A 20920-nucleotide genomic window follows, 5' to 3' on the forward strand; every position below is an offset into this window, starting at 1 on the left:
GATTAAGGAAGTTCTGAAGGCAAAAGGGGGCCAACCCGGTACTAGTAAGTGCACCTAATAAAGTGGCCGGTGAGTATATATTGTATGAAGTATCATAAATTTGGTCAATAAATGTACTATTGGCGAGTATAAAACATTACTTTATAAACCTATTGATTCATTTATTCTTCAACCTCTAACTTTGAACAGTAGTTTAGGTAATAATCTACCTCAACATTTAAATTCTGGTCAGATAGTCAGACTATTCTGACCTCAAACCACTCACTAAACCTTTAATAATGTATTATTGACAGGCTGTTCTGTAAATCTGTACATTCATTCATTCATTTATTTTCTTTCGGCTTAGTCCCTTATTTCTCCAATAGTATCTGGATGCAGCATTTATGAAGCAAGCTGAGATTGCATCACTCAGCGATGCAATGTCAGACACAATGCACTCAAATGGAGTGAGTGACGTCACTGTGACGGGTAGGGTTAGGTGAGTCCAGTAAAAAGCATTGGATGCAGCTCAGATTGCACTGCACCAGGTCTGCATCCAGACCCCTCTCTATCAGGGGTTGCCACAGTGGAATGAACTGCCAACTCATCCAGCATATGTTTCAAGCAGCGGATGCCCTTTCAGCTGCAACCCAGCACTGGGAAACATTCACACTCATACACTACAGTTAATTTAGCTTGCCTAATTCACCTTTAGTGCATGTCTTTGGACTGTGGGAGCAAGCGGAGCACAGGGAGAACATGCAGACTCCACACAGAAATGCCATCTGATCCAGCTAGGACTCAAACCAGCGACCTTCTTGCTGTGACGTGACAGTCCTAACCATTGAGCCACCGTGTTGCCCCTAAATCTGTACTTACACATAAACGTTCAGTCTTTCAGGCTAAATTTCATCACACTATTCACTTTTGAGATATGGAGATTTGCATGGGTCACTGAATGGACTTTACACTGGTGTCCAAACAACACAAAATAACCTCTGTTAGTTTACAGAGAATTTACTGTGGAGGAAAACACTTGTTTACATTTAGTAAAGAATGCAAAGTAACTCAATATTTATCACGCTTCTGTATTTAAGCCAATTTTCAAATACAAAAATCAAGCAGCTAAACAGCTTTCTTCCCGCATGCTCAAACTTGTTATGTTAACTATTATTAACAGCCAGCTCAAACTTGTTGTATATTAAGCAAAAACTCCTCACATTCCAAATGATATTACACACCTTAAACCTTTGTGGCTTCTCATTGGCCTCCGCAGCACTATATGAGCACGCCTACGACGGGGGATTTAGGCCAATTGGGCGGGGCGTACGTCAACCTATGAGAAGCGACAGAGGGCTTGAGCTCATGAATATTAAAACAACCGGTTTGTACACACTTATATTCAAGTTCACATAACAGTTACCTCCTTCTGCACTCACTCAGGTCCACAGCCGGGCTGAAACCAAACCATATCAGGCATTACCAGACAGCACAACGTCAACATGTCAGAGAAGCTTCCATTCAAAGTTGGTTAGTACAAGTTTTATCTGATTCTTGACTCTGGATTGGGCTTAATGCGAGTCTGCACAAAATCATGCAAGCGTGTGTTTACCGCCAATGCTAATTAGCTGATGCATCGCTTCTGATTTGTGAACAGCGCTTAAATATGTACTCGATGAAGCGGGTGAATCTGTGCAGAATGATGTTGAGTTATATTTGATCGTGTTTTAATTGTAAATCTTAAGTTACTTGCTTGTGCTTATGTATCACATGGCACTGGAGGCGTCATTGTAAGCGCTGCCTTGCTCTAACCGCTCTAATACAAACCCTCCCCTTTAAAATCACTGTTTGGGCGCTTTATTCATCTAATATATCACTACATCTATATATTTGTTTACTCACGACGTATTAAATATGATTTTATAACTAACACCTGTCAAACAAGCTAGCGTGGTTCCATTGAGCGGACGTGAATAAGAAAGTTTGGAAGTTGTAGTTTTTTTGCGTTCTCTGTTGAAGCGCTTTCGTATGTGATCTACTGCACTGCTGAACTACATTTCCCATGATACAGTGGTCAAACGCGCCACTTTTCATTGAACGACTTCATTCGTTATTGCGAGTCGGTTCCTTTGAACAGTTCATAAAACGTCTGCTCAACGTTGTCACGTGGTCCCCCTAAATATATAAAACGTGTATACAAAGATTTTTTATAGTCTATGATAAAGATATCTAGGTAAAATATTATTTATAACTTTATTTTCCACTAGTAATTTCGTTTTTTTTCTCATTGAGCAGTCATTTAAAGCATACATTTGATTTGCATCCACAAAACCCTATACAAATTTAAAAGAAATGTATTTGCTTATTACGTAAAATATTTCTTAATTTAAATCAACCATGTTTTCTCTGAAGGTGTCATAATGATCCTTAATCCAGTTTTAATAAAAAACATGTTAATTTCACATTTCATTTTCGAATATGAATCATTTGAAACGTTTCAACTCAATGAACGAGTTGTTTTATTAAGGTTTAACAGATATGTTTTGTGCTAGTCATACGTCAGCCTGGTTACATTGACCGGACTTGGCAACTGTTTGGGTTAAGGTTGGGGTTAGGACATTTGTAGCATCTGTTGTTGTTTTTTCAGCAAATCTCTCTGATGTTCTCAGTGGGCCAGATAAGGAGTAATTCATTCAATAGTAAATCCAGCTGGACTTTGCGCTGCAGTCTTAAGAGTTCAGAGTTCAGTTTTTCAAAATCAGTGAATGAAATGTCAAAGTTTGTCTTTTACAGCCCCCAGCACTCTACATTTGACTTGCACATTAATAGCTTGTTCTGAAATCTTCTCACAGGATTCTCATGGTCAATGAAAAACAAATTGTGGTTGTGTTTGGTCACTGAATATTTGGATTGTCATTGTCTTTTATTTTCCTTATTTTTTTCCAAGGGAGGTCGTTTTTGATTGGAGTTATTGGGAATAAAACAAAGTTCAGTTTGTCATTTTTGAGAGGTCCTTTTCTCGTTTTTTAAATTGGCAGTTTGCTAAAAAAAAAAAAAAGAAAATATTGTGTTTTATTTATATTTTTTCTGAAAGTGTAGTCTTTGGTGATTTATTAAAGGCTTTAACCTCCTAGGGCTTTGTGGCCACATACCCGGACAGCACATTTTAGCTCTTAAAGTGGCTATTTAAAATACTTTTGAATGTTTTGTGTTTTGTTACAGACATACATCAGTCATCATGCTACTGTTTTGCAGCATATGAAATGTCATAAACACTATTTTTAACTGTCCAAAATAGGAAAAATGTTGTTTTTACCTTCTGATAATCAAAACATGTAAAAAAAAATCATATGTTATATATGCATAAAAAACTCAGGAAAGTGTTATGTAAATTTGGACCCAGAGTCCACATATATGGACATCATTTTTCTCTAAAAGAACGTCATTTCAAAAGATGATACTTAGGTTTTATTCTAATTAGTTTCCAATTAGACCAAATAATCATTCATTCATTTTCTTTTCGGCTTAGTCCCTTTATTTATCTGGGGTCACCACAGCGGAATGAACCGCCAACTTATCCAGCAAGTTTTTACACAGTGGATGCCCTTCCAGCCGCAACCCATCTTTGGGAAATTAGCCCAAATATCAAAGAGAAATAAAAAAATACATGTAAAAACACATTGGGCATTAAGAGGTTAAGAGTCAAACAAATGTAATACTTGTGGCTCCTGACCATACATTGAGGTCCTATGAAGTGAAACCTGCAGTTCTCCATGATGGACTTCTAGTGTTCTCCAGCCTCTGGCACTGAGACTGCAGCTCCGCACAGGAAGTTTGGCCAGAGGAGAAATGATTGTTCCCAACTGAGTCTGGTTTCTCTCAAGGTTTTTTTTTTATCTGAAATTGTCAGTTGGTGAAGTTTTGTTTCACACCACTGTTGGCACTGGCTTAGGCCCCGTTTACACTAGTGCGTTTTAGTTTGAAAACGCATAAGTTTTGCTACGGTTACGCCATCCGTCCACACTACGCCGGAGTTCTCGAGCGCCGAAAACGGAGCGTTTCGAAAACGCTGGAGAGGCCGTTTTCATTCTGAAACGCTGCTGCTCCGTCTCAGTGTGGATGGGGAAAGACAGAGACATCTGAAAACGGAGGCGGGGCTGCAAACATTCGCCTCTCTGATTGGGGCTTTTCCTCAATATTAAGTAGCCTAACACACAGTTCAGTCCTGAATCTTCTCCGTGTAAGTTCAGACTTCGCAAGTTTGATCAAGGCTGCATCTCTTCTTCTCAGTTTGATATGGAAAACATACAGAGGACACGCGTCAATCTTCACAGGGAACCATGTACTTTATAACTTCATTCACATCACCTTGGCTACGTTGTTTCACTTTCTCAACAATAAAATGTAAACTTGATATAAGGAACTGCCTATTTTTATTTTAATATTAACAACTAAACAGACAGCAGAAATGTTGAGGCGCCGTGCTGCATATATGAGCGTCATCTTCACTGTGTGGATATTTATAACAAAACGGAGCCGATAACAACTGCCTCCTTTCAATTTCAGTGAAAATACGAAACATACCCTTTGCTGAATATCAGTTTTAATAATCGATAATGGCCATTATAAAAGTATAACATACAATAAGTTTATACATTATAGGAAATAAAGGCAAGCGATCAGTCAATATACAGAATGTAGGCTACGTGCTTACATTAATCATTAACTTATCTTTGCGCTCAACCAAAACACGTTACCTGAGAACAAGTAATAGATTCCAATGACCAAAGTCAGGGAATATGTCGTTAGATAAAGACAACAAGATGAATGAAATATCACGTTTAATAAATATAGTGAGATTAGATCCAGCGGGAGATGCTTGATGAGAAGTCCGACTAGCAGAGCTCTCATCTGGGTAGATGGGCTCCAGCGATTGCCAAAGTGTGTGTGTGTGGTCACGTGATGTGCGTTTTCAGCGTTTTGGTGTGGACGGAGAGCAGTTCAGAAACGCTGGGTAAAACGCGAGTGTGGACGCGGATCGTTTTCATTCTAAAACGCCGTTTTAAAACTAAAACGCACTAGTGTAAACGGGGCCTTACTTGATTTGGAACTTGTGGAGCTGCGTAATCAATGGATTTGCTCTTCAGTGTTTGGACTTCCAGCTGTGAAATTTAAACCACACTGAACTAAACTTCAACTCTTGAGAAGTTGACTGACACAGTTTCAATTGACTAAAAACAGCTTAACAAAGAAGTTCGACACAATCTACATTGTAAAATTGCTATAGAAATAAACATGAATTAAGTTGAAACATTTAGTCTGTTCAAGAAACTGAAGGTAATTACTTTTCTTGATGCATATTGACATGTGCAGAGACAAACGTGCAGATGAACTGATGCTGTGTTCCTTTTTTTGATAGACCTCTTTTTTTACCAAGAACTAGGAGTATTACATTTGTTTTGCCTTATGTTTTTTTTTACTCTTAAAATGCCAGTATAATTATTTTTGCATTTTTTTTTAATCACCAATAATCACGGTTTCAGCTAATTATCTTCTCTTTTTTTTTTTTTCTACTGAACAAAAAAAGTAATATTTATTGACCTGAGAGTGAGTAAATTAGCAGCAAATTAAAATAGTTGGGTGAGCAATTCCTTTAAGTGAGCTTGTGAAACCAAACACCCATCACCTCAACCAATTCAGGACATGTTTGGCATGTGGTTTTGAGTGTCATTCCTCTTCGAGACATCCACATATGAGACTTGACACTTATAAGACCTCATGTTTTAAAGGATGTTTATCTATTTTTGCTACTCTCTAGAAATGTGCTCTAAATTCTTTCTGACACCTGTACTAGTTTGCAATTTATTATTTTTTTTTCCAAACCTAATTTGTTGTTGTTTTCCTCTGTTTAGCCGATATCAGCCTGGCTGAGTGGGGACGTAAAGCCATCGAAATCGCTGAGAATGAGATGCCGGGTCTGATGAAGATGAGGGAGCTCTACGGCCAGAGCAAACCTCTGAAAGGCGCTCGTATCGCTGGCTGTTTGCACATGACTCTACAGACTGCTGTGCTCATTGAGACCCTGACTGCTCTCGGTGCTGAGGTTAGTAGGACGATGGGACAATAACCGGTTTCAAGGTTTACAGTGGTTTGGAGAAGTCAAGGTCCACTTTAAGACCATGCTGTGTTTACTGTACACTACCTGACAAAAGTCTTGTCGTCGATCCCAGATGTAAGAGAAACAAATGATAATTTGACATCTAGTAGATCATTTGAAAAGTGTTAGACGGTAGATTTCAGTCAAGTTTAGTGAGGGAAAAATCATGGATTGGGGTACATTCAGTATTGGGCGTGTGAGAGATCTGGAGAGTGGATGGCAACATCAACAGCCTGAGGTATCAAGACATTTGTGCTGCCCATTACAAACAACAGAAGAGGGCAACTTTTTCAGCAGGAAAGTGCTCCTCATACTTCAGCCTCCACATCAAAGTTCCTGAAAGCAAAGAAGGTCAAGATGCTATAGGGTTGACCAGCCCAGTCACCAGATATGAACATTATTGAGCATGTCTAGGGTAAGATAAAGGAGCATTAAAGATGAATCCAAAGAATCTTGATGATCTCTGGGAGTCCTGCAAGAACTCTTTCTTTGCCATTCCAGATGACTATTAAGTTTTTTGAGTCATTGCAGAGATGTATGGATGCAGTCCTCCAAGCTCATGGGAGTCAGACACAATATCAATGCTGTTTCCACTGCACCATGACTTTGTTCTATACTGGACATTAATTCTGTTAAGTGACGAGACTTTTGTCTAAGCAAAGTCAGATCTTACTGTCCTAATTAAAAAATTAAAAATCAAGGCATGATCATATTTTATTTTGTTAAAATAAGCATAATCTAGAGGCCTTTGCCTTTCATATAAGCCACTTCTGATCCCAAATGATCAACTAGAAGTCAAGTCATTTTTTTTTGCATAAAACTTGGATAGGCAACATGTTTTCACATGTTATTTATGACTATTTTATTCAGTATAGTTTAGTCGTGTGATAATCACACATGATGGGACGTGCTATAAAAGCTATCTGTTCCATGTTAAAATGAGAAATTTTTAGAAATTTATGTTGCAGCAGAACAACAGCATAAACAACAATGCCTGATCATCTCAAGTACTGATAATGGGCTTTATTCAGTGTTAAATGCTTCCAATGTCAGTTTGTACGCCGTTTGATATGAAAGTCAGAACTTTGACTCCGTCACTCAGTAGCTTATGCACTTTTAATAATGTTAAAGAGGTTTATTATTTAGTAATTCGATTGCAACTCTTGCGTTTCATTAGATAATAAAATGAATTGTGTAACACTGCTGTAATGATACTGAATATTTAGCTTTGCATTCCAGGAATTACCTATACATGAAATTAAATGTGGCGGTTCATTCCGCTGTGGCGACCCGCTGATTAATAAAGGGACTAAGCTGAAAAGAAAATGATAAAATTAAATGTCGAAAAATATATTAAATATATTTAATATAAAATATATATAAATATATTTAAAAAAAGATGAGATAAGACAGCCAAACACAGTTGCTTGTTGCTGGAATCTTACAATCTTATATAAACAGCTTTTCCTCTACATTTTTGACACTGGTATGCCTGTCAGACTGTTTAGTTTCAACATTGCTTTGACATACTTTCCTGTAGGTTTCAAACAAGCCTGAAGGACTAGTTTGATCAGGTGTTTTTAATTAGACTTAAATCAGGCGGTGTGCTTTTAGCTTAACATAACTCATTAAATCGGATAAGACCATTAGCATCTCTGCATTAGCATTTTCCATCAGTCTTAGTACACCATATATCTACAGAAGAGTCGAGCTTTAAATGGTAAAATTATCAACACTCTATTTTGAATTTGAGTAAGATGCTAATGGTCTAATCCGATTCAATGATTTAAGCTAAGCTAAGCTAAAAGTGCTCACGCCAGACCAGCGATTGTCTGAATGAACTGAAAAATGGTAAGACTTAACAGTTTAACTTTAGGGTAGTTGTAAAATTAGCCTATTTTGAAAATAAAAAGGGGAGTGTTACTTTGAAGACATAACAAATTTCAGCTATCAACTTTGGTAAATGTAAAACCCTTCCAGACTCCTAAATCTGCTTCAAACTTTAAACTGCTTTCAAGCTTTTGAAACTCAGGCTAGGCCTTTTCATGCACAACAATAAACTTGCTCCTTCAAACTTTTTAAATAGTTATTATATTAATTTAAATCTCTACTGGGTTATATTACCATGGTACTTTGTTAGGAAAGGAGCAGTAATTTTACTCTGAGATGCCTGAAAGCAAAGTCTGACTGAAATGCTTCCCTCTTCTTATCCCTTTAAATCCTCAGTCGAACTGGAATTTCCCAGCCCAAAGCAAGAAACTTATGAATGCAAGTCTTTGTAAGTCTAAAGATCTGACTCCTGCACTTTGTTGTGCGTCTCCTTCAGGTGCAGTGGTCCAGCTGTAACATCTTCTCCACCCAGGATCATGCCGCCGCAGCCATCGCCAAAACCGGCGTTCCAGGTAACAGGTGTTTCAGTTCTGGAGCATGGGTTTGTTTCATAACCGCGGCTCTGGTGTAATCCTGCCGTCTGTTGACTCTAGAGCTGCGTAATCAAGTGTAGATAAGGAGAACACAGGGTTTAGAGACACGTCCAGCTTTACAGCATGTGCTGAGGAAAAGCTGCCATCAGCACAAATAGGTTTAATCTGTAGACCTGAAGGACTAGCATACAAGAGTGGACAAGATAAAAGTGAAATCAAAAAGTGTCATCATTGCAGCTTTTGACAAATCGACTTAAACCTGGAAAAAGGTTACACACTGAAGGTCTTTTATGGTTAAAAGTCACACATTTTATCTAACAGTTATTTTCAGACTGTACTTTCAAAAATCAATAGTTTATCTGTATTGCTTTGTTTGCAAAAATAACTTGCAACAGCACAAGCTATCAACAAATATGCATATTAATAATATAAGTGTAAGGTCCACCCAGTTGGTCCAATGGAGGTGTCCAGTGGTGGATGAAGGTTCATTGCCTGTTCGGTCTTTCCAGTGCACAATGTTGATTTACTTTAAATGTAACTCATATCTGACTCCAATTTGAATATGAGGTGGTTTAGAATATTAATATATTAATATTTGTTTTATCTGACTCCAATCATAAAACATTAAGAACAGAGTACCTGCAGGGTCTTAAAAGCATTGAAAAAGTCCTAAATTTGATAATCTCAAATTAAGGCCTTAATTTTATTCATTTATTTTTGCCTTTCCTTGCGTTAAAGTTCATACCATAACAAAATTAACTGTTATTAATGTAAGCTAATAAAAAAAATCATGCTGCGTAACAGTGAGTGCATCTCGCGCTCCACGTCATAGCAGAAAGTGTGAAAGTGTGCGCACCCGTTACTATGGTTACTAGGCAAGTGAGGTACAGAACGAGATAGTCGATAGCCTAGTTTGTCAGCTAAAATGGGAAAGTGCCGGTTTAATCTGCTGTGGCCAAGGAATCCGAATTACGTTTTGGTCAAGCCTGTGCCAGGAAATGACTGCGAGGCCTACTGCTGTCGATGCCAAAAATCTTTTAAGCTAGTGACAATGAGTGTTACGTCCCCCTGGACTCTCATATGAAGGGTGCCAAACACACCGCGTGTAGTACTGCTCGCCAGTGCCAACCACCAATTGTCCAGTTCTGTGCACCTGAGACTTCTTCGGTTACTGAAAAAGCTTCAGTCTGTCAATAATGAAGAAATTTCTACATGAGAATCATTGCCACCACAGCCAAGGAACATACTGTGGCTCAACACCAACAATTCGGCAAACGCATTGAGAAAAAGCCACAAGCAGAAGTTGACAGGACTTGAGAGTCTGGGCGAAAAAATTGCAGCCAAGGCAGCAGAGCTGTGAAGGCTATAGTGTTCAACACCAAATTTATTTGTTTATTAAAAATCAAACATGTGTTACGCTGTTGCATATGTATTAAATATAGCTGACAATTTAAATAAAATGTTTTATTCAATTCAAGTAGCCCACTTTTACATAATTATTCTCTAGGGTTTAAAATTTATCCAGATTTGACATTTTTCCCTCATACTTCTGTCGGAATGGGTACAAAGTTGCCATTGCATTTCATTTGAAAGGGTATTAAAAAGGTCCTAAAAAGCCTTGAATTTCATTTGGAGGGTACCCTGAAGAAGATTATATCAATATATAATTTAGATAAATGTTTGAACCTTTTATCTTCACTCGTAACTATTACATTTGTTCATTCGGGTCCTCATGTCGCTTCGAGAGCTCGCCCTGGCCGATGGCATCCCTCACGGTCACACTCTTGTCAGTCTTGAATTTTAAACAGAGGTAGATGACTAATACTTTTAGATGGCCACTCACATGTTTGCTCATTCTAAAGGATTTTTGATTAGTCCTCCTTAGATGGACACCCCTGAGTAAAGACAATATCATTTCCAATCAGAGGTTAGGGCCATTATTATAAATGTAACCGACTACTGTACTCTATAATAATTTTGGTTTCACCAAGCCCATGGTTTCCCAAATACACTTAATTTAGAATAACATTACTTTCAAACAAGGGTCGGGTACACTATCTAGGTTGGTTGTGCAACCAGACTACCTAGACGGAAGTTAACGCCCTTTCCACCTAAGTACACTTGAATCAATATCAAGAGTCAGTCGGATCCCTAAAATACAATTAGTGTGCCCAATGCTCCATCTCAACTGGATTTTAGTTTGTCTACTGACCTGACACAGGAAGTTCAGAAACAAGAATACAGCGTAATCCACTAGAATAATTAATTACAGAGTAAGCAAAATATGTTAAAATCATAACAATTTAATAGTCAGGTAAATATGTATTATGCCAATTATTCATTCAGCTTATAAACGATCAATACAAGACATCAAATTCTCAAAGATGGATCCAAGATCAGAAGATGCATAGCTGACTTCAAAATATACATGGAGTGTGGAGCTCCACACTATGGGCTCATCTAGTTATAGAATCGCGCCGAACATTTAAAAACTTTAAGTAGTCAATCTAAGAATCTGCTTGAGGCGAGGGGTGTGTTAAATAACAAAAGGCATTTGCATTTAGTGGAAGTTTTTGCCTATAGGAAAGGCACACCCTTCGCAGTGGTTCAACTGAAGTTATGTATCTATTGTTTTGATTATATCTGTTTCTGAGGAAATGAGAACATTGTACCAGTCGCACTGAGACATTTCAAATGATATCAAACATAATAGATAAAGTCCCTTGGATTGATATAGAACATTTATAGTTTAAAATGACCATTCTGTGCGAGTAGTGTGAAAAGGGGCTGGGTGACCAAGGGCTGTTTCGGGAGATGTTTCAAATGTAAATGGAGGGGAGCTGGTTTTCCCACATTCCCACCTGGTGGGTTGTGGAGCCGATTGTTTCTGTGTTTTCAGCTCACGTTTGAATTGTCAAAGACATCAAAATATTTGTGGTATCTCAATTCTTACATAAGTACAATATTTAATAGCAACGTTTTAATTTGAAGTGTTAAACCCTCTATTGCACGGTGTATCCATTTAACAATATGATACTTATGTTCATTTCCCTCCGACTGTTTCTTAAGCTGCATTTACACTGCAGATCTTGGTGTCTTTCGATTTTGTAACTGTATCCGATTTTTTTTGATGACCTGCTTACATCATCTTTTAAAAGTGACTTGTATCCGATCGTTTACACGGCAAAGGCGTAATGACCAGTAAAAAAAAAGAGAGCGGGTGCTGACTGACAGCTGATAATTAAAGAGTGCTATTTTCTCTATTCCAGTATGTAATCTGTTTGCAGCTTCTGACAAGCGGTTTTACTATAGTTTATGACAGAAAGGTTCTCATTTGTCCGTCTTTTGTGATATATAGTTTTTTTTTCAAACCTTTAGGCATCTTAATGTAATGTACATGACATGATTTATGCACGTGATGTATGCAGTAGTTTTATATTAGTTTATATTGGTTACGTGGCAGAAATTGCTCTCACTCGCTCTCGTGAACGTGCTTAAATACCTGTGCTATATGAAAATATAAAAGCTGTTTTAGTCCTCGTGTATGAGATTTAAGGTTTGGGACTCTGCTGAAGTCTGTTCTGAAAAAAGAGTGTCAGACTTGACGTCATTCGCTGTGGTTTTTAAATGACGCGCGACTCGCATTGACAGGTGAAAATACTATCCTGCTTCCATTGCTGACACGAGAACACTGATCCGATTCATATCGGATAAATTTCCACATATGAACAAGGCCTGAATCTGATTTGAGTAAACCGGAATCCATGAGATTTGTTCCTGCTTACACGTACATGGGCCATATCCGATCTGTGCCCTGTGGGAGAAAACAATCAGAATTGAGTCACTTACAGTAGTGTAAATACGGCCTTATTTATTTATTTATTTATTGTTGTTGGAAAGAGAAGACCGTAGAGTAGCCAATGATGTGCTTGTGTATACTTGTATACATGTTTTTTTTTTATTTATTTTTTAATTAATTAATTTTTTTCAGCTTTTTTTTTCCACACTGTCATTTATGGGGTATTGTGTGTAGAATTTTGAGGAAAAAAATTAATTTGATCCATTTTGGAATAAGGCTGTAACAAAAATGTGGAAAAAGTGAAGCTCTATGAATACTTTCCGGATGCACTGTAAATATTATTATTATTTTAAATATCTAATAATGCATGTAAAACGGTTATCTCTTTAAATAATTTAAATGTTTCTTTTGAGGATGGAGGGTTTCTTATACATTTTTTGTTAATGCTTCACAGAGATTGTCAATAAGAATAAAAACAAGTGAGTTATATTCTCGCAGAAACACAAACATACTGAATGATTTATAGCATGTTTCTAACCACTACTATGTCAAATAAATATTAGGTGTGTTTATAATCTTGAACCCATCACAGTGCATTACGAGATTGCCTTCTCTACAGAGTACAAGCTTAAAGTAACGCCGCCTAAGAACGTGGCCTTAAGAAGGTGTTTTAGGAGCAGCATAATTACATTAACAACTTTTTGCAACCTCTATCATTCTGGGAGCTCAGCTGTGATGCAGTTAATTCTGTGGCCTTGCTTAGGTTGTGGAACAAATGAATATTGGTTTAGAGCTTTGTGGAACAATGGCAGTTTTGTAAAAATAAATATATGAAGTGTTTTGAGAGTAAAAAATCTTGAATTGAGAACATATTGAAAAGCAAATATCCTGACATTAGTTTCAGTTACTGGCAAATTATTCCTTTTTTTTCCCTCAAATTATTATTATTACTGTTATTATTTTGAATATGTTGTTTAATGTAATATTTTGGCTATTTCAATCTGAATCGTCTGCATAATATTTTAGTATACATACCAGCTAGAAATGAATGCACCGAATTGATCAAAATGATCAAATTTTCAGCTTTTGTCAATGATATCTCCACTCACTCAACAGAAAGGGCTGCGATTGGCGCTCTTCACAGATGAGTGACACTGATTAACGGGGATCACAGCTGATTCATGTTAGACGCGGTGGCGTAAACTGCAGACACGCGCTCTGTCTGTATCCAGAAGTATCAATGTAACAGCTGATAGGAGAGGAAAAGTCGCTCTATATATATATATATATATATATATATATATATATATATATATATATATATATATATATATATATATATATATATATATATATATATATATATATATAATTTATTATTTTATAATTTTATAATTTTTTTTTTTTTTTCACATTTTCACTGGATCAAAACAATTACTGAATCAAGACGAGCCAAGAAATAGATTTTCAGGAAAATTCGATTTTGGGTGTTTCTGTGAGAATAAGATTGAATATACATATACACTATAAAGCCATGTGCACAGTCCTGATGCTCTGTGTTTCCGTGTTTGTTTTTTATTCAGTGTATGCCTGGAAGGGAGAGACTGATGAAGAGTATGTGTGGTGCATCGAGCAGACCATCTACTTCAAGGACGGTCAGCCCCTCAACATGATCCTGGACGATGGTGGAGATCTGACCAACCTTGTGCACCAGAAATACCCCAAACTGCTCGCAGGTACAACACTGGCGTTCACTCACCCTGATATTAAACACTTATTCATGATTTTTTTTTCGGCTTAGTCCCTTTTATTTATCAGGTTTTGCTAAACTTATCCAGCATATGTTTTATGCAGGGATACCCTTCCACAGAGATGTATAGTAACGAAGTAGAACTACTTCACTACTGTACTTAAGTACTAAAAGGCAGTATCTGTACTTTACTGGAGTATTGTTTTTTTCTCCTACTTCCACTTTTACTCAAGTACATATTTTCCATGAGTTTTATACTTTTACTCCGATAGATTTTTTATGTGCTGCATCGTTACTCGTTACTAGGGGTGTCAAAATGATCGATATCAGTTCAGTAATAGATCATAACCGGTGATTACGTGATGACGTCATTTATCTCCTATGCGCGATGTCGCAATGGTCTCAATATTATGGCGGAGGACGGCGCGAGGGCGAGTGAAGGCGGCAAAACACACGAGCCCCTATTTCACTATTAGGGAGAAATGTTGTAAAACTTCACCTCTGCCTCTCTCTCTCTCTCACTTTGGACATTTGACCCGCTGGCCTTTTTGTAAGGTAACTTTTCCTCTCTTCTTGGCTGATAAAGCTGTAGATTCAGACACGAGCGTGTCTGATGCGCAGGTTTTCTCCACTGTGTCTATTACCTGTGATAATCGCGCATTCTTCCCGCCATGGCTAACCAACGCTTTCATTTCTAAATCCCTTTCTGTTGAGGACAATAACCAATCATTGGCGTGCAATACCTCGCCTGTCAGCGCTCAAAAAGGAGGCGGGATAAAATCCACATGAGTTTATTAGCTGTAAATGTTCATGCTGTCTTCTGTGCATGAGTTTTGTTTGATACATTCAGAAAGTGTGTTTTCTTTGAGCAGGTCAAATTAAGGGCACAGTTTATATATCTGACTGCTGTATTAAAGAACAAAATTCTCACACCAAGTCACACCAAGACAAAAGCAATAGAATTCTTTATTGTATATCTTACCTCCTAATGTCCCTAGTTAACACAATCAATGCATTTTTTTCAACACATCCCATAATTTCTAAAATATCAGCCTCTACTAAATGGTTGAGAAGTTGGTTTATGGTAAAAGTACCAGAATTAATAAATATACTACAGAAAATATTAAGTGTAAGACCAATTTAATTAAAAACATTATAAAAAAAAAAAACATTTTGAATACTAAACCATAGCCGTAAGCCATAAAATATTTCAGATTATCATTTAACAGTAATATACACGCTTTCTTGTTTTTGTTTTTTTTACAATAAAATCAAAATCAAGTGAATTAGTGCAACAGGATTTAGTTTGCTTGCGCGCATTAAATGCTTTGCTTTGCTGCGCGCGCGCGAGAGAGAGTATGTATGTGAGTGAACATGCTAAATTATCTCATCAGTGAAGGGTTTTTCTGGTAAAAGGGCCTGACGATGTGAGTTCTTGTACCATAGAAACTATTTACAGAGAAAAACAGTATCATAAGCCATGTTTCTTTTTGTTCTGCGTAATCACGTGCCCCAAAAAAGATATTTAAAATAAACAAAACAATTAGTGTATTTTGACTGCTTTCTTTAATAACTACATTACACAATACTTGTACTTTTACTTTCAGTACTTGAGTAGTAAATTTTGAAATAAACTACTTGCAATACTTAAGTACAAAAAATGTTGAATACTTTACTACTTCCACTTAAGTATGGTGCTTAAAGAGCACTTCTACTTCTACTCAAGTCAATTTTTGATTGAGTACTTGTACTTTTACTTAAGTATGGGTCTCTAGTACTTTATACATCTCTGCCCTTCCAGCTGCAACCTAGTACTGAGAAACACCCATACACGCTCACATTCTCACATACACACTTTGGCCAATTTAGTTTATTCAATTCACCTATGTCTTAGGACTGTGTGGGAAACTGGAGCATCACATAGAAAAACCATACTGACCCAGTGACCTTGCTGTAAGGAGACCGCGCTAACCACTGAGCTACAGTGCCACCCAGTATATAGACCATTTTGAGGGATGTAAACAATAACAATGGTCTAAATGTATTTCCTGTTTTACATTTTTAATTTCCATAGCTTTCGTGAACTCGCAAAGGTCCAGATATTGATAAGTAATGTTATGATAGCTGTCTTAACATGAAAATAGGATTGGATTGTCTCTTGTTACAGTTATGAAATGGTAATATAAAAAGCTGGAAATGTTCAAGGGCCAATGCCATGACCACATTATAATGGTCGATAACACATTTGGAAGTTTAAAATGAGGCTACAAGGGAGTGCTAAGGGGTCTTTTGGAAATGTTTGAAAAAAGAATTGTATCTTTAAATTAAATTTAATCTAAAAAGGACTATTAGCATCTTGCTCAAACTTAAGAAAAGTTGAGCTTTGAATAGAAAAATTATCTAAACTTTGGGCGAAGTGCTAATGGTCTAATCTGACTTTAGCATGATTTATGCTAAGCTAAAAGTGTTCACGCCAGACCTGGAAAAGGGCTAATTAGATGCAGAAATTGTAAAACTCAAGTGTTTAACTCTTGTATAGTTAAAAGGTTTTCATAATAAGTGGAGCGTTCCTATTAACAAAATTTGTAAATAAAAATAAATAAAAAAAAAAACCTTGTTTTTTAAACATCCAACATTTTAAGAGGAGAAAAAAATACACCAGTGGAAGGAAACTAATAAATTAAGTGATAATAAAAAATGAATAATACAATTTTAATAATTGAAATAAATGAATCATTGTAAAATAATTAATATGATTAAAGGGTCATTAAACTTTATATAGTGGAAAAATTCATTCATTCATTTTCTACCGCTTTTCCGGGGCTGGGTCACGGGGGCAGCAGTCTCAGGAGAGAACGTCAGACTACCCTCTCCCCAGACACTTCCTCCAGTTAGGAAGATTCCAAGGTGTTCCCTGGCCAGCTAAGAGATAGTCCCTCCAGCGTTTCCTGGGTCTTTCCCGAGGTCTCCTCCTGGTGCGACATGCCTGGAACACCTTGAAACTGAAACAAATGCCTGAGCCACCTCAACTGACTTCTCTCTGTGTGGAGGAGCAGCAGCTTTACCACAAGCTCCTCCCGGGTGACAGAGCTCCGCACTCTATCAATAGTGCCACGCTGTGAAGGAAACTAATTTCGGCTGCTTGTATCCGCAATCTTGTCCTTTCGGTCATGTCTCAAAGCTCATGACAATAGGTAAGCGTAGGAACGTAGATTGACTGGAAAATCGAGAGCTTTGCCTCTTGGCTCAGCTCCTTTACCTCAACGGACAGGTACCTCGACCACAATGCTGCTGCTGCTGCTGCACCAATCCACATGTCAATCTCCCGTTTCATCCTTCCCTAAATCATGAACAAAACCCAGAAAAGTCCTTACCGGGGGTAAGGACTTTCCTCCAACCACAAATCGCATGTGGACTGGTTAGGCATACTCCCATGAACCCTCGAGCACCCTGGTGAGGATATAGAGCTAGTCCAGTGTACCACGGCCTGGAGGAAAACCACATTGTTCTTCCTGAAACCTAGGTTCAACCATCGGCCGGATCCTCCTCTCTAGTACCCTAGCATCAACTTTCCCAGGGAGGCTGAGGAGTGTGATTTCACCCTAGTTGGAGCACACCCTCCAGTCCTCTTTCTTAATAATGGGAACCACCACCCCAGTTGCCCAGTCCAGAGGTACTGTCCCTGACCTCCATGCGATTATTGTAGAGATGTGTCAGGCAAGACGGCCTCACAAAATATATATTAATATATTTAAAGTGTGTTGGTTGCTACTATTATAAGATGATAATTATGCAAATAAAATTAATAATAGCATTGGTAAATTTCAAAATTTGCAAGATAAACTGATTAATTTTGTTTACCTTTTTACATTTCAGCTTCCTGGCATGGATATGATTGTATTTTGATCCCTGACATCTATACGATTTATAACCTGTGATTTTTAAACTGATTTTATAATTATAACTGACCCAATTATCATTTTTCTCTCATGAATTTCCTATATATAACCATTCTAATGTTGTGTTGTAGTGTTATGTCACAGCCACTAGATGTCATCCTACTCCAGGATCACGCAGTTCTTTTCCAACATGATTTTGAAGCATCTGTTGTTTTGAGTCTGAGTCATGCGGTCTTAGTCTTACTCTAAATATTGTCTGAGTTTTAATGAGTCGGTTTTATGAAGCTTCTCCATTTGATCTTTTCTTTTTGCTGGAGTTCAGGATCTGAGCCGCTTCCTCAAATATCAGCTTAATAGATGATTGTGGGTAAAGCTGCATGTCAACTGTTAACAATAAATTTTTATGAGGTTTCTAGCCAGGTCACTCTTGGGTTCTTGCAGTTAATGAACTATAAATGACACTTTATATAAAACTCAAGCACCATGTTGCATACCTCTAATAAGGAAAAGGGTTGTTAATTCACTAAACACAAAGTAGTGCATCAAACATTCACAAACTAATTTTGAGAGGAGCACACGATACGATCAACCACAGCTGATCCTTCTCGCTAATCATTATCTAGCCTATCAGATCATTCTAAAACTACTATGAATATCCTGCCTAAACTTCATTCCATATCTTTTGTTTTTGGCCAGTCGGCACTCCGTGCACAGAGTTTGCATGTTTTTCCCTTGTTCGCATGGGTTTTCCCTGGGTTCTTCGGTTTCCTCCCAGTCTAAAAACATGCACATAAATAAAGCGTAATAACAAGCACTTAACACATTAACATTGAATCAATCAGCACCACAATACTAGCCAAAGTACAATTGAGGGCACTCAAGAAACAACTGATCTCATATCCCTCCTAATGCTCATTGACCAGGCAGGAACCTTGGGCTCCTCTATCTCCGAGCTCAGGGTTCTCTGCCCGGACAGCATGCCATACCTGCTATCATAGTTGAGCATTATTTAAGTATACACTTGCAATAATATTAATTATTGGAGCTGCACAATATAGCATTTTAGCATTGATGGCACAATGTTTGAATCTGTAGTTGTTCATCACAGAATGTGCAATGTTGAGTTAGGATTATAATTGACCAGAAAACACAGCTCAGAAGATATGCAAAGTTTAAGTAGAGTGTAAAGTGATTCATTTTTAAGGCCTGTTACTTTGTGTAAGAGAGTCCAGCTAGTGAAGTGCTGTGCAGGTAAACCTCACTCCTCAGACATCAAAAGGTGCTTTAGCGACAGACACTAGAGGCCATGGTCTTTAGCCTCCTTGTTAGAGCAACCGACTCCCATACAGAGAATCACTGGTTCGATCCCAGCTCAGACCTGGTTGGGTGCTGTAGGACCGGTGGGTTACACATGGGGGCTCGTCCGGGATGGGAGTGAGGTTTAGGGGGTTAGTGTAAAAGACGCCAGCTAGCAAAGTGCTATGCAGGTAAACCTAACCCCTCTAGCATCTGTCGCTAGAGCACCTTTTGAAGCTAAAGACTCTCATACAAAGGATCACCGGTTCAATCCCAGATCAGACCGGGTTGGTGTAGTTTGACCGGTGGGTTACACTTTGTAAGATTTCTAGAATTAATTTAAACCATTTAGGCAGAAAGAATTCTACTATTTGTACAATGGTTACAGGTTTCTAACATTGTTCAAAGTATCTCCTTTTGTGTTCAACTAAAAGAAAAAAACTTACTGGTTTGGAACATGTGGATGCTGAATAAATGATGGCTGAATTTTCATTTTTTTGGGTGAACCGTCCTTTAAATGCCAGAAATGTTCCAACCTGGAGTTAATTAGGATAATACTTTGGGCTTATGAGCTTCAGTAGATTCTCCAGCGATGCTGAAGTTGTGTGACAGCCTCTAATCTTTGCTTAAGTGTTTAATTCAGCCACGTCATTTATAGCAGGGAGGGTCAAGCTAACCTGCACACATATAAAAATTTATAAGCAACTAGTAGGATCAACATATCTTCTAAACAGATGCAGCAGGATTTTGTGGGTTTTTGCAAACTGAGTTTTGTGTTTTTCTCCCTCAGGAATCAAGGGCATCTCTGAGGAAACAACCACTGGAGTTCACAACCTCTACAAGATGCTGAAGAGCGGAGAGCTGAAGGTTCCTGCCATCAATGTCAATGACTCTGTGACAAAGGTAAACTTCACTTCGTTCACCATAGAGCAACGTTACACTGTCGTCCTGTTCATTCCTGTCATGATTTGCAATTGGATTGGATTGAATTTGATAGTATGTAGAGATGCACCAATGAGCAAATCCATCAAGCGTTTTTTTTTTGTGCTGATGTCTTGCACATGGATTACACTGCAGTAATTGTTTAGGACAAAACGTGTAGATGGAGGGTTACCAGAAACCAGACATGCAGAAGACGGCACAAGTATGCCAAAAAAAAAAAAACTGCACTAGCGGCACATCACACACAAAACACATAAGATACTCTATATCAGTGGTTCTCAAATTTTTTTCATCAAGAACCACCTTTGAAAAAAATTGTCTCTTCAAGTACCACCAAAATGAGCAGTATAGAAATACAATAGCGTAGTAGGCCCAGTAAAGCCTATTAAAATTACCTCAGAAATATAGGCTATATGTCATATATGGCTTATGTACATCATTTTTGATAAATTTTGAAATGTGTGTAGCATGTACATCACATATTAAATTCCTCCGCGTACCACTAGAAGGAAGCCTGCGTACCACTAGTGGTACATGTACCACAGTTTTAGAACCACTGCTCTATATTAAAAAGCACTTTCCAACTTGTTTGATTTATGTTTTTGTTTTTTTCTTCTCTGTTGAGCACTAAAGAAGTGCTCTTGTTGCCTATTCAAGTTTTAGGAACAACAAATA

At 37.7% G+C, this 20920-nt stretch overlaps 1 protein-coding gene across 2 annotated transcripts in view; it reads left to right on the top strand.

Annotated features, from left to right (window-relative positions):
- The first annotated feature begins 1372 nt into the window (after positions 1-1372).
- The window catches only part of ahcy (adenosylhomocysteinase), a 40178-nt gene continuing 20630 nt past the window's right edge, over positions 1373-20920 (top strand). The window contains 5 exon segments of one of the 2 annotated variants that reach the window (NM_199218.1): positions 1373-1509; positions 5892-6082; positions 8463-8538; positions 13942-14094; positions 20094-20206. In NM_199218.1, coding sequence (NP_954688.1) covers positions 1482-1509; positions 5892-6082; positions 8463-8538; positions 13942-14094; positions 20094-20206 — 561 coding nt within the window. In that variant the 5' untranslated portion in view covers positions 1373-1481. 2 annotated transcript variants of the gene reach the window in all.

This window comes from Danio rerio, chromosome 6 (assembly GCF_049306965.1).
Source record: "Danio rerio strain Tuebingen ecotype United States chromosome 6, GRCz12tu, whole genome shotgun sequence".
Taxonomy (NCBI): domain Eukaryota; kingdom Metazoa; phylum Chordata; class Actinopteri; order Cypriniformes; family Danionidae; genus Danio; species Danio rerio.